The 15,014-nt window shown below is 40.3% G+C and overlaps 1 protein-coding gene across 1 annotated transcript in view; it reads left to right on the top strand.

The window, feature by feature from the left end:
- Positions 1-15,014, top strand: part of LOC101154816 (cadherin-12) — a 117,808-nt gene that overhangs the window by 27,984 nt on the left and 74,810 nt on the right. The window contains exon 2 of the mRNA XM_023950198.2: positions 11,085-11,499. Coding sequence (XP_023805966.1) covers positions 11,254-11,499 — 246 coding nt within the window. The 5' untranslated portion in view covers positions 11,085-11,253. The remainder of the gene's footprint in view (positions 1-11,084; positions 11,500-15,014) is intronic.

The raw sequence follows: 15,014 nt of genomic DNA on the forward strand, positions 1-15,014 counted from the left end.
CAGTAGGACACGTATCCAAGGAATGTTAACATCCAGGGATTCCAGTGAAGGTAAAATCGGCGTCTCTGAGGGCTTTCTGGCAGAAAATGTCCCCACAGCTGATTCAATCATTCCTGGCTTTGATGAAGCATGAACGAGTCATAAACCATGACTTTCACTGGGTCGGCAGACTCTACTATTTAATCCCATGAAATGTCTCTTGGCTAAATAAGCTAAAATAATTCTAAAACAAAGGTAAATCTGGCTTCTTAACTTCAAATCCCTCCATTTATCCAGGATCTGGAGTAGAAACTGTTCCTGTGTTAAGCCCACAATCCCCAAATGTAGAAGCAGAGGGGAGGTGATGTAAACTGATCTGTGTGGTCCCTGAAAGCAGCACGGTTTGACCTACATCTCACGAATCCTCAACAGTTTTCCATGACATTGACAGCAATAAGCCTCTTCCAGTTTTCATTGTGTATTTACATGTTTTATCTCCCAGTCATCTTAAAAACATCCCGTACCAGGTATCAACCCTCCTTATTCTGCCTCTTTCCTTTTCTCCAATCAATATTTTTAACTCCATCCCCTAAAACCTTCTTTATTCGGTTTTTCTGTGTGGTAGAAACATATTAAAACAAAGATTAGCTGCAAATAAAAGTGTTTTGATCTGAATTATAACAGGTTTAAACAAACAGTTTAGAACAAAACAACAGAAATGCTCGGCTGCTCATCACAACAAAGAGAAAAAAGAATCCTTGGTGTCTGAACTCACAGGAAAATGTGAACATGACGATGAAAACAGACTAAAGTCCTCCAGAACTTCCCCTTTGGATAGCGTGACTTCACCTTTCTATACTTCTACAAAGAATTACTTATGTTTTTTTATAGATAAGAGATACTTTTTAAACCTTATTTCAAGTTTGTGAATAGCTGCATCTACAGCTAGAAGGGTTTTTTTTGTTTGTCCGTTTCCCTCAGAGTTACGTTCTAAAAATAACCTGTGATAGGAGACCTCTGCAAAGTAGAACTACAGTTGTAAAACTTCTCACTCTATCCACTTTTCTCTGACAGATGTGAACACAGTGTTGTAGTGGAAGGGCGGTCGACCTCTGATCGGAAATTTGTAGGTTCGATTCCCGCCTTGCCCACTCATGTGTGTCGGAGTGTCCTTGGGCAAGACACTGAACCCCACCTTCCACTGTGGTGGAAAATTGGTGCCATTGTTTGGCAGCGGAGTTGGCGTCAGTGTGTGGGTGTGTGTTTGAATGGGTTTGTGACTCTAAAGTGCATTTTCACACTCATCTCTTGTTTAAACTCTAAAAGTTCAAAGCTTCACAGAAAAACAAGTCCAGGATTATGAGGCCTGTGGTAAACTGAAGACATCCCTGAAAGGTTTGAACCGGATTGGATCGGTCATGGCGTTAGGTAAAGCGTTTCTTTTGGGACGTGTTGTATTGCAGGTCGGGGGGTAAAGTCCATCTCATCACAGGATGCGTTTGAAGCATTAGTTCAGCGGTTGTAGCGGTTTCAAGTAACATGTCCGTCAGGCGAACTTTCATTTATTCTTCTATCTGAAATCAATCAGATATTATGCAAACTTGGCTGGAAAGAAAAGATATCTTCAGAAAAGAATTCACCTGAATCCAAAGTCTTGGACCGTCGCATTAGTGTTTGTAGGTTACCATTAAAGGCTGGACGTCTGTGATAGAGGTGGATGTCCATAAATGGTCATCACAGAGAGAGTCACCAGTGGGGGGTCCTTTCAGTTAGTCTGAGTGGTGGAGCCAAACTGAGGGTCTGCTGGCTTTGTTCTCATTTTTTTCAGGTCATCTGTGTTTAGAAAGACCCTCCTCCTGACCAAAAAAAAAATCCTACAATGTCACTACATTTTTGGTAAATTCTTTCCATGAACATCAGTGCTGAAAAGCAAATCTGAAATGCGTTAAGCTGATGCTGGATAATCAAGTGGATGGCAACAACAGAAATGGTGTCCGCTGGTGTGCCTCATCTGGCGCCCTGCGACAGCCAGCATCAACTCCAGCTTCAATCAAAGCACGGATCTTAATCATCTGTGACTGCCTGCAAAGTACAAAATTAAAAATTCCTTTGGAAAAAGCCCTGCAGTGGGCTTCAAACCTGTCAGGCTGCACTCAGAAACCCTCAAACCCTTACGGTTCAGTCAAATGAGGTCCAAACTTGCTTTAGTGCCCTGGAGCTCTGCACCTGAAATCACGTTGGGACATTTCATTGTGAGACTGCTTTTATTTGAGGCTTTATATCAGCATTTTGGAGGAAAAAAAGACGTAATAAAGATGTTTCATGTTCCCATGATGATTTCTTATGATTAAAATGTTTGAAAACTTTTCTCATTTCACGTCTTTTTCATTGAATGCTTTTTCTAGAGCATTTGTAGAAACGTAAAAAAAGAATTTTATTTGTAGTTTAACCACAAAACCACTGTTTTGTGATTAAACTGAGGAGATTGACGGCCCAAAACAGAAGAGTGAGAAAGGAGACGCTCACATGCAGTCCAGAAGGAGCGCAGTGGTGGAGTTGCAGGGTTAACGCTTTGCTGGACCTCTGCATGCGTGATAACAGTGTGAATGGATGACAGCAGCTGTGTGTGCGCCGGCGGTGCTCCACGGCGGCGTTGGGCCAACAGCGCTGTTTCCGTTTATCTCAGTAGCTGCCTGTCTTTCACGGCTCCAGACGAAGATCAGGTACGTCTCCCTGCTGTGGATATTTGTATCTGTCAAAACACAACACGTCAAAGATGAGAAAAGATTACTGCGTGCTGCTTTTTACAGATGTTGGAATTTGGAGGGCAGAACACTGGGCTTGAGATGGTAAGACAAATGTTAAAAGCAGCTTAAGAAAATTACGAAGCTTTTATTTTATTTTATTTTTCTTTAGAGTACTTTTGCTTCAATTTTTATTTAATTTCCCCCAAAAAATTAGATTCAGGTAATGTGACTGCATCCATAGAAATGAGTGACATAAATTCAAGATTCAAAGGGGTTTATTGTCAGTCTTTAAAAGTAAGAAACGGGTTTCCCTGCACAATGAAATTCTTACTTTGCCGTCTGCTCCGAATGCCAAAAAACTATACGGGAAACTGTGATTTCACACAAACATACACAAAAACACAAGATGTCGATTCTAAATGTGCAAAAACAGTAATAAATGATTCTTCCATTGATTTGGAGGCTACTGCAACAAGAAAAGCAGTCTGATCCCTGCTGCTTTCTGCCTAGATATGGATACAACACACATTTAGCTTATTGAAATCACTGGGCTTTCTGTGTAGTGTTAGTTTTCTCCTGTTGTTCTTATTATTGATAAGAATGAAAGTTTCCACAGATCTGGATCTGGAGCCGTAAAACGAATGACAGTCGTCTCATCTCTGTGGGGTTGTTGAGCGACACAATCTGTGGGACAGAAGCTTCCAAAGTGCCTTTGAACAAAGCGCTCTGCTGGATTTGGGCCCATCATTCACTCCCAGAGTTTCAGCTGATCCTGAAGCAGATATGAGCAGCTGAACTGTTCTGTGTCAGAAGAGTCCAAACTAACACTCGTTGAAGAGCCATACAGAGTTTCTTCTTCATTACGGCTTAATCCTGACTGCCCTTATGGACTGCTGTTCACGTGATACGTGCACACTCCTCGCTGCAGCCTGACCGCTAGCAATGAGGAAATTAACCAATCAGCATGTAGTTTGTGTGGACATCCTACAGGTGTCCTACGGACCCTTACATATCATGGGCACGCCCCATACATGCAGTATGGAGTCAAAACTCACACCTTAATAAAGACTAATGTGGTGTAAAGACACCATTCAACAGCATCACCCTTAGGTGTGTGTAACTTCCATTTTCCTTGATGAATACTTCACCATACATGTACAACACGCACGACAATGGTACCATCCATTTTGGTGGCCTCTCAATGGTACTGGAAGAGACCCCTGAGAACCCACGGTGAGATCAGTGTATCAGAAGAAAACATCAGAAGTCTTGGTCTGTGGTAAATCCCACATCATTTTCATTTTAGGAAAAGAGGTCTGGGTTCTTATAGGTTAAAATGCGGCCGCTACACTCTACGACCCTCCACGGACCCCGACACCCCAAAAACCTACAGCATCCATACAGGTCAACCTCCGTACAGGTGCGTGTGACAAAGGCCTTAGTTAAATGAATAGTCAGGCTGCAGCAGAGCAGCACGGCAACACCAGCAACTCCTGAACTGCTGGGAGTGAAGTCCAAGCAAGAAAGCGGAGCTTCATGAACTCACAGACATGTTCTGTCAAGCTGCAGCTGGCCTCCTCCTCCAACTTCATCCTGTCTTTTGTTGAGTGTAGACCAACAGCAACTGCTGAATCCCCCCCCCCCCCCCCCTACCCCTGGAAAGACTTCATCCTGTGTACACCCCCCTGGTTCTGCAGTCTTAGCACTTTAGAACACATCAAAGCACATTCATCACTGGGACAGTCCTGGCAGAAACAGTTGTTGTCATTTATCACCTTTAAAGAGTTTGCTTTGGACAACTTTCTCAGTCAGTGAACTCTAAGCACTGAACTCTTTGGTAGTTCTGAACTACAAAACTGTGGTTAACTGGAACACGGGGCTGCTTTCAAATTTCAAACATCAGAGTTATTATAACATTAACCTCATTTGTCACAAAGGGATTCTTAAAATATTGAACTGAGAAACAATACTAAACTTCTTGTTTTATGATGAAGTTTTAAAAACTGAAATACGAAAATTCCCATTTAAAGGAGAAAATGTATAGTTTTGCTCTGATGTGAAGTTGAGACACAACTAAAGTAAAATGTGAAAAAAATTTAGATCAAGGAACCAAGACGATAGCATAAAAAACAAATACTTACAAGATAAAGTACTTCCGAACGTCTGAATCCATTCCAGAAACTAAAAGAGCTGTGTTTCTTTTCAACATTATTTTCTTGTGCCATAACCTGCACAAGAGGTGTGATTTGATAATTCAGCTTGACTGGCCAGCTGTGTGGTTACTCCCATTTTCATTACTTTGTCCTCCTCCCACTCGTTTCTTGAGGGACTTCTGCGATATTACTGTCTTCTTCTGCCTGGGATGTGCAAATATTTCCCAGAAACCACTTTTTCCTGCATCGCCTCGGCTTTATACTGCTCATAGTTTATCCTCAGCCGAGACTGCAGTTCATCTGAGGTCATTGTTTTAAAGTATGATGGATATAAATAATTTGTCAGTATTAAAAAATATGAAGCAATGAAATCTTAACATGGAAAAAACATCCATAAAACTCACTGTTTGGGAGTCTTTTTATTGATGCCATATTTCCTGCAGTGATCACAAGGTGTGACATGAGATGGTTATGATGGGATGTTTCAGCAGATTCGATGCATTTTAATTGGACTGAAATGTCCATTTATTGCTTTTCCTCTGGTTTTATTCTTTTAAAGGTGTCATTTCAAGCACTGATTCAGATTCCCACTGGATCTGCTTACATCCGCTCCAAGTGTCCGTTCATTTTTAGTGAATTGTAGGAAAAACGCTGAAAGCATCATCAGTTTGAACTGTTTGGTTTGAATCTGTGTTTTCGTTGCAGGGGGCAGAGAAGATTTTTAGAAACAGGACCATTGTAGAATATGATCGTTTAGAATAATACTTGATAATTCTCTTTCATTGACTCATCAGAAAGAAATTATGTTCGGAGGCAGTCCTCTCTTCTTATGAAGACATCCAGCAAAAGTGACAAAAGTGTCAGGAAGTCTGTGAGAATCATCCAACTGGGAGTGAACAGAGTGACGTTTCTTCTCACATGCAAGATTAATGATGGTTGTTAAGGCTTTAACACCGGACATGTCGCGGGCGACGCCTGAATGACACACACTCTTTGACCTAGCGTGAAGCTTCGACCGCTTATGCAATTAGCCTGAGTCGGCTGACGTAGACAAAAGCAGCCTTTGACACCAGCTTTGTGCTGGTGTGTAACAAAGTGTTGCATAGCGAAGCAAAGCAGCTGGCTTACGTTGATGAGTGTTGCATGTCAGCACCAAGCTGCTTTTGTCTGCTTTATATTCCATTAAGTGCATCAATGGTTGAAGTAAGTTACGGAAGTCCAGGCATGTCCAAAGTCCAGCTCATTGGGCAAATGCAGACCATTAGAAATTGCAGCCCCGGCACGTTCTAAAAACTATGTGCGATCAGCTAAGTTAGATTTGAAGTCGTTGTAAAGCCGTGGTAACACCGTCACACGACCCTTTGGTGACACTTTCTGGCTCATTTGTAAAATGTAAGCTGTAAATAAAAAAGAGGACGTTCGCATCTAGAAAAGTGGCATTTGTCTTTTTCTCAGTGAGGTATGAAATACTGTGTCTTCCTGATAGGCCGAGATGCTGTAGCTGTTTTCCTGGAGTTCAAGAGGGACGACCAGATCAGACAGGTTAACTACCACTACTGAGAAGGAACTAAAGAAGAACAAACTAAACCTACATGAACATATTTAGAAGAATTTGTTTTTTTTTATTTAAAGAAGAAGATAGAAAGGCTAATAAAATTTGCATTTAATGTTAAAAAATGTCATCCCTCATTGTCAATCAAACATTTTCACTTCACTGAACTTGGCCTTCTTTGCAAAAGGTTTGGACACTCCTGCAGTAATCAAAAGGATGTCAACTCTGGAGCTAAAGCTCCGGCGTTAAAAGGGTCAAGCTATGCAATTTGTGAGGCGGGGGCGTCCAGTTTCAACGTTAAGTCAACGTAGACGTGCTGAGCAGTCCTGCGTCAGGCGCAGAGTCTTATAGGTTCTCCTATGTCCTATGGATTTAGAAAAAGTCCCATCTGCATGTCGATGACTCTAATAGCAAACATTTGTCTGCAGTGAGAACAGAGGCAGCCAGCTTCCAGCCATGCAGAACAATAAAGTTGGCTCCTATTTTCAGGAATATTGAACTATTTAAACCATAGTGACCTGCAGTAAAGTCTGACCTCATGCAAAGCAATACATGTCATAAAAAGAGACTGATTTACTTAGAAATCCTAGTATATGTGTAAGAAATCAACCTTATATCAGTGATATGATAAATGGGTTAAGGTTTAAAAGGTTTACACAGAGAAGCGCTCAGACATTGAATTATTCATGACAAATGCTCACATTTCTGTGCTTACGCTGCTCGACTGAGTGATTCTTTTCATAAAGGAAAGCTCTGGCTGCATGATCACTTCAAGATTTATGCATCTTTGCATAGTTTCAAAAATAAACGCCTTATAAAAATGATGTAAATATGTGATAACAAGATTCAATCACAGGGGATTACAGTTTACAGCTCAACTTTTATGGAAACATTGTGCTTATTCAAATCATCTTCATACGTTTATCGCACATGGCTGTTTTGTACAAGCCAAGTTTTTAACCTTTCCTTAAACAACATTACCACCGTCTGCCTGATGCAAAACACTGAAGTTGGAATCTCTGCCCACATCTCAGGAAATGATGGTGCATGCAAAACAAAAACTTCACTTAGATGACTCATTTCTCCCCTCCATTCCAGAAGTCAATGCCCGCTTATTTGTTTGTCGTGTTTATGGCAGCCTTGACAACTAATAACTTTCTGTGGGAGTTTCTTGTGGGTGGTAATCTACACCGGCAGATCGGCGAGCCATATGTTCTTTGATTATTGAAGGTGATGTGCGAGAACGCTGTCAGCCCACTGCGTTGTGTTATCTGAAGCAGACACACAGGTCAGAGCTTGCAACCAAAGCCCGACATATGCTAATGAACTCCTCTCATCAAATATGCATGGAGCCCTCCCAGGACAGAGCTGTGGCAGAGGCGTGATTTTGCAGGAATTATGGGAACAGTCATTTCCATTTTGTGGATGCCAAATGAGGAGTGACCTGTGGGAGAGGCATGTCTGACCCGTGTCAAGGCGGGTCCTGCCAGATTTCCTTGACGAACTTTGCAGATCAGTTTTGACTGTTAAGGTAATGTGGTGACAGGGAATAAATGGATCCGGTAGCGCGGCATAACCTTGCCGAAATAATCTTCCCCTGAATCCAGTCTTCCAAGTCTGGTAATTAATCAAAGACACTGATGTCAATGAGGGCTCTGGTTATGAAATTAGAGGCATGCTGTCTTCCATTACTGTAGCGCTTATAAGTGCATTAGCGAGTAGGGGGAGGCAGTAAACCAGGTGCGGGAACCCTTTGCTTCATTCGTCATCCGTTTGTGGTTTTCCTCTCTCATCAGCAGCAGCAACAACACGCATCTTCTAACACTTCAGAGGAATTCTTCGCCAACACCAGTTAGCCAGCATTGGAAACCGCACCAACAAGAGCCGCTTTGCAAAATAATAAATGAGCTTTTCCTAATGAAGTTGGTGGTGCGACCGTTTATTTCAAAAGAATTGCAGCTCGGCTATCTTGAAAAGGCAATTGTATTTTAGTGAAGCCTATTACTTGCACTCAGAGATTCATGTGCTTGAAGATGTGTCACTGAAGCAGGATGCAGCTTTTTCATGGCCTCAGGCCATCGTGGTGCATTTGAACTAGGTTCAGGTATTCCACATGATTTTTTTTATGATGCCACACATTAAAACACGAGGAAAATCCTATGTAGCCACAGAACTCAATGTTTGCATCTGCATGCATTAAATTGGACAAAACTTAAACGGCAAACTAACTAATCCGTGCAAAGGCTTTAAACCTTATTTTAGACATTTAAGATCTTTTAGCAGCTTTGAAGTTGTTCTAACTTCTCCTTTTTTTTCTTAACATCAATACTGTCCAGAGTTTTTTGTGTTTTTGTGTCATGAAGAGCAAGGATCTACAAATAAAGAAAATATTATTAAAATGAGTCCAAATCATTCAGACTCTTAATAGAAAAATAGATTTAAGACAGAAAATACTCAAATTTTACTGTAATTTATGGTGTAATTATGTGGATGTTATTTTAAAGTATAATGTTGACTGTTAGTGAGACTGTTATTCATTGTTATCATTTTGAAAACAAAAATGTTGATTTCTGTTCTAAGAAGTTCTAGTTTTAGATTTTATGAGGATTTATTAAGATGAGCCAACTTTGACTAAGATTCTTATATTGCTCACTTTTTTTTCTAAAATGAGTCGTTTCCACTATTACGTCCAGTAACAGTTTTTTTTCTTACTGGAATCAAATTAACTACAATAAGGTTAAATAAGAACTCGAAAAACACAAACCATGTGGTCAGAACTGGAAAATAATACCTCTGGTTGGGCTGTAGAACATTCAGTTTGAAGTAATTCTAACAATTCACTTTTTCAGCTTATTTTTCATTTTTTAATGCTTGTTTGTAAACTTTGGATTTTGATATCTTATCAGATGTTTTGTTGAATAGAAAATTACTTCCTGCATTAACAGATTATTTTACTTCTTTTTTAGTGATTTTCATCTCAAGATTAGTGTTGTTTTCCTATCTTTAGGCCACATCTTTTTGCAGTGTAGACAATAGTAGCTTTACGATCAACATGAGTTCAGTACAGTTTTATCACACATCAGTGACGGTCTTTAGAATTCCACTCCAATCATCTTCTGATCTGTTTTCAAAGCATTCTAGTTTAGATCTAGTCATCTAAGTGGAAGCATCGGAATGGAGCGGAGCAGGGAGCCGACTGAAGCATTTATGTCACTGCTACAATTTGACCAAAAGAATCCTCAGAAAAACAACTTTGACCGTCTTTTTCTTTTCCTGTCCCACAGGAACATGTTAAAAACACCAAAAACAGCATTTCCATTGCAGTGGGTCTTTCTGTTTCAACACCTATGCATATCTAATGACTTTTTATCCATATTTCCAGAACTGTTAGACTTTTTCACCTAAAACTGTCTCCTTTCACATCAGGCTGAACCGGTTCTGCACAGACTCAGCAGGTCCACCTCATGCCTTCCAAAACAGCAGCTAGCTTAATGATGGAGGTCCATAAATGTCTACAATCGGCTTAGCATAATTACATTTAGTTTCAGCTACTTCAAGTATGACCTTTTACCAGTCAAGATCCTCAGAAAAGGTTTTTGCGTTGCTGTAGAGCTTAAAGTGTTTAAGTTTGGAACAATAGTAAAGTAGTTTAGATCAAAGAAACGCTCAAGAAAGAAACTAAATTCAGACCTGAGGTTACCCCCCCCCCCCCCCCCCGCCGTTTATAAATGTGTAAACAAGCTTTCTTTCATCCAGTTGCAGGTAGCCATTGCTGCTAATGTAGAAAAATGCATTTCATGCTGCCTTGACAATGCCCATCATCGGCTCAGAATGCACCTGCATTGATTGCACGTCCATCAGACGGCGTGCTGTAAACCCAATTTCAATCTCCAGATGTCATTCATTGTCAACGTCTGTTCCTTTTTAGTGTGATGGCTCAAAGAAAGCTAAATGTTTTACAGAAAACAATGTGAGCTTGCTCTGTGCTCTGACATTTCACACAATGCATGAGCCAGTTTGAAATATGAACTGCCAATAAATCTACTTCACACCTTTATGGACAAGAGAAACCAGGAATCCAAGCTTTAAACGGCCTCTTTTTCTACGCTTTTCTACCAGGTGTGATCATGAGGAAATCATGGAAAATAAAGCTTGATTTTCATTAGTAATTAGTAATTAAAGTGCCATTAAAAATGATGATTTCCAGCGTTTATGGGTGTGGAATTGCCGTGAGAGTGAAAGGGCTGTGGCACAGTGTGTGGTGGCCGGTAATTGACGGCAAAAATAGTCACCGTTTCCCCTACAGACGAGTATTCCAGCTAATTAGAGGATGCATCCAGAAGAACTGTCTGGTGTAGAAGTAATCTATCAAGGGGCACATAATTACAGCACTTACTTTCATGCTTGGAAGTGAAAGTAGTACAATTTATCATGGAGCAGATAAAAACTAAAGCAGGTAGGAGGTAGGAAAAGAAGGAGCCACAGAATGCCACTCAAACAGCGGCATTTAAGGTAAAATACATTAAGAGAACATATGCCCCATAGATGAAGCAAAAGAAACTCCACTGAGCAGCATAATGTGTTTTTTTATATATTTAATTTAGAGACTGTAAAATAAGCAACACCAATACTATATATATTTCTTCCTTTTAGGTGATGAGCTCCACAGATGTGGGTGGTGTCAAACTGAAGGTCTGCTTTAGGGTCTGACGCCCGCTGAAGGACCCCACTTTACATCTCCACACATCGCCTCCCGTCATTCATTCTACATCGTCCTGGACTTTGAACTTCAACTTGGGGACCTCAACTCCACAGATTGCCAATGCTAACAAGGAACTGCCTGCTGCTGTTCCTGTGGATTCTCGTTAACGCGGGTTCGGTTTCTTCCTCACGGCCACCTTCATCTCCACTGGGACGAGGCAGGGCGGGAAGGGAGCACGCCAGGAGCTCGGCGGGCTCTGCGAGGAATGGAGCGGCTGGATTTCAGCGGGTCAAGAGGGGCTGGGTGTGGAACCAGTTCTTTGTACTGGAGGAGTACATGGGGTCAGACCCTCAGTATGTGGGCAAGGTAAGGAGCCTTTTTCCTATTATTTTTCTCTCTTTTCTTTGCAGTTATTTATGGGATGGCAGAGGTCATAAATCACATAGTAAGAAGCGCAGAAGAAATTGAATTGGTGGTAAACAGAAGGAGCAACTTTACATGAAGATAAAATGGGATAAAAGGAACCGAAAATGAGAAAGCTTAGATTTTCTGTGGTTTATGTTAAACGCTGAGTTTTATACTGAACTCAACATTTCGTAATCCTTATCTTAGATAAACACCACAACACTGACTTATTTAGACCGTAACTGTCCTCTTCCTGTGGGAATAACTGTCCAAATCCTGCTGAAGTCCTAATAGATTTATAGCTGATGGACACTGAAAAGCATCCAGCATTCATAAAGAGTTGCAAGTTGCCTACTTTCATTTTGCTCTTTAAGCTTCAGCGCTTTAATCTAATAATGCCCCAGTTGTAAAACTGCCCTGTGTTCCAGTGAGAAGAAGAAAAATCTATAGACGCTAATGGAGCTGCGCCATAGGTTAGACTAGTTGGACACACGTGACAAGAGGAAAAATCGATGGCGTTGTTGAAATAAATTTAAATTACAGTCCTTGTAAAGCTGTCACAACATCATGGTTATGAGTCAGGGAGGATGCTGACAGCAATAAAGACAGCAGGGACCCTATAGCCCGAACCAAATCACAGGTTGAGATAAATAGGACTTGTGTCCCATCAGACACTCCTCCTGGCTCCTTTACAAACCCGGCCGTCTCTCATTTTTGGGAGGATTTCTTATTCACTTCTCTGGCTTTGGACATTTGCAAGCAAACTCTGTGGGGGCTTAAGGCTAAAGTTGTAATTTGGCACTCCTAGCTTACATAGGATAACAGTAAGACTGACTTATCTGCCCCAGTGCCACTGCAATCAGCCCTGACAAGCCGCGCTGTTTGTGGAAGTCTGTAAAGCTCAGGCAGGGAGAGGGAGTGCACTTCTGAGTCTCTAATCCTGAATCGCTGCACTCTTTGAAAATAACTGACCGAATCTCCAACACATGGAAAGCATTTAGAGGTTTTTAGATATTTTTATCCCAACAATCTTGAGGGATTTTTGCCTGATAAAAAAGGCTGAAATGTAAACAGGAGGATGCAGAAACTTTCAAGGATTCCTAAAGTATTGTCAGAGGTAATCTGCCTAAAGGCTTGCAAGAGACACTGAATCTGCATGAAATGAACGTTCAGTCTCCGCCTTATTCTTCTATTGTTTTCACTTTGGAGTATGTACACGATTTCAATTCAGTGACCTAAAAAGGATGGAGTGGCTCGTGAGACTGGCTTTCTCCTCAGCAGCAGAAGTGCCCTTCTGGACCAATTGAAGAAGTAATTATGTGATCCGACAGCAGCCTCTAAAGAGATTTAAGGGATCCAGAGAGAAAACAGCGTAAGGAGGGCACATGTAAAGCCTTTCCACAAAGCTGTATTCAAAGCAAATGGAAAATGGGCCAGGAGGTAACTACCCAAAGTGCCAGGGGCTGTCACTCAAACTGCCTGACGATGGTGATGGTGCAGGTTTGTATCGTCTGCTGTTCCAGAGCTGTGAGCAGGCCGTCGTGTGAAATCTCATTTGTAGAGTAAGCATTCTGGTTTGATCCCTTTAAAACAAATATGCATTTGGGCAGTGATGTAGGGTTGCAAATGCTGATAGTCCTTTGAGAAAATGTTTGGATTTTTTCAGTAAATTTGTTTGTCAAAGAGCAGAAACAATACTGCACACAAATATTCCCAATGTAAACCAGAAATAGAGTAAAGAAAAAAGTTCTACTTCAATACAAACAGATTCTTGTAGTACTGATGGCTCTCATATCATACTGCCTTTATTTGATGTTTTTCTGCCAACAAAACCAAATCATTTAAATATTTGCGTGTGTTTGGTCAAAGTCACTTATGTTTTTCCTGAAGTTCTGTGATTGAGACACAAAATATTTAATATTTTTTTTAATGCAAAGAACCGAACAGAATAGGAAAACTGAATAAAGTGGCGGTCAACCGGTAGGAAGAAGTCCAGAAAAGTTTAAACGCTTGGATAAAGGCAGATTTAACTTGTCTTTTAGTGTTTCTAGAGTTTCAAGCTTTGTGGCTGAATTATTAAAATGGGAATAAAGACAAAAATGGTGATAAGAACAAGAGAAAATGAATCAAAATTAATTACATACTTTATTTTCCCAAAAAAAGCCTTTCCTGGAAAAGATTTGCTGTTCAAATGTTAAAATAATAGAGAGCTGATATTGTGTATATTGTATGGTGGAAATTCTTCCATGCATCTTCTGAACTTGCTGAATTCTCTTTGGGGTTATGGGATGCTTCAAATATAAAATGTAGTTAGCAAAAAAGAATATTGGAGGTTATTTAAACTTCCTTAAATAACTGAAAATTTTTAGTGTTTAAATGTAGCTTTACAGTCTATGAAAATGAAAATAAATCATTTTCCAGCTCATCTGAATTTCTGTGCAGGTCCTACTGGGGATCCTGTTCTTTAAAACAGCATCAGATCAAAAGCTAAGATCTTAAATAAGCTTTGACTTTGTATATTGATTATATTCAGGAGATTGAATGATTTCTCTGAGACAGGGGCTGGAGGTGGTGCTGCATTGGTATCTGGGAGCTAAAATTTGAACACTCATGGAAAACATTTAGAAAATGCCGTCTTTATTGAGCTGGCATCAGAATATTTGAAGCTGGCCAAGGAACCAAAAAAGGCGTGAAAGGATTTGAATCATTTTGTGATTCTCAATTATTTCATTGTGTTCAGCAATCAAATAACAAAAAGGAGCCAAAAACGCTGTTCTATTTATGCCAGTCAACCTTTTAGGATGATCTCTCATGAATGTTTTCAATAAAAATAAGTGTTTGCTATAATTTGACAAAAACTGAACTTGTCAAAAACAATAAGCACCACTTCAGAACCAGCATTCTATTTAATGCATGACTGCAGGCTGTAATTGAAGTAGCCAAATCACTACTAATTAGTGCTAGCCATTAAAAAATAACTAACAAGATGCTAATTTTGTCAGTTCTGACGGAATACTAAATGCTAAGAGGAAGAGGGGAAGTGTGTGATGAAGAGCACAGTCAGTGATGGAGTCATGCTTCAACTCGTTTGCTTTATCTATGAATGGACAGAAACCCATTGTCTCAAAGCAACAATGTGGTTTTTGTGACATTTTCCTTTCTAAATAAAATGTCAGCATGTATATTTTCTGAGTCTTTGATTGGACAGGATTGGTATGGATGACAGACAAAATCTGGGAGGAAGTTCAGTTTGAACCGGAGTTTCGTCACGTGTGCAGAAAAATAATTCTGAGGCAGACTGCTTTTTGTTTTGGTCGAGTCAGTTCATAAATTCATAGCTCACCATCAACTAAAGCTTTTTTTCTGATATGGATGGACTTTTCTTGTTTCTGTTATACATGTAGAACACGGGGTCTGCAGCCTTTCATACTAAAAGAACCATTAGGGCCCATTTCTCACTAATAAAAACCTAATAA

Source organism: Oryzias latipes, chromosome 20, assembly GCF_053564925.1.
Source record: "Oryzias latipes strain Hd-rR chromosome 20, Olatipes_Hd-rR_3.1".
Classification (NCBI taxonomy): Eukaryota; Metazoa; Chordata; class Actinopteri; order Beloniformes; family Adrianichthyidae; genus Oryzias; species Oryzias latipes.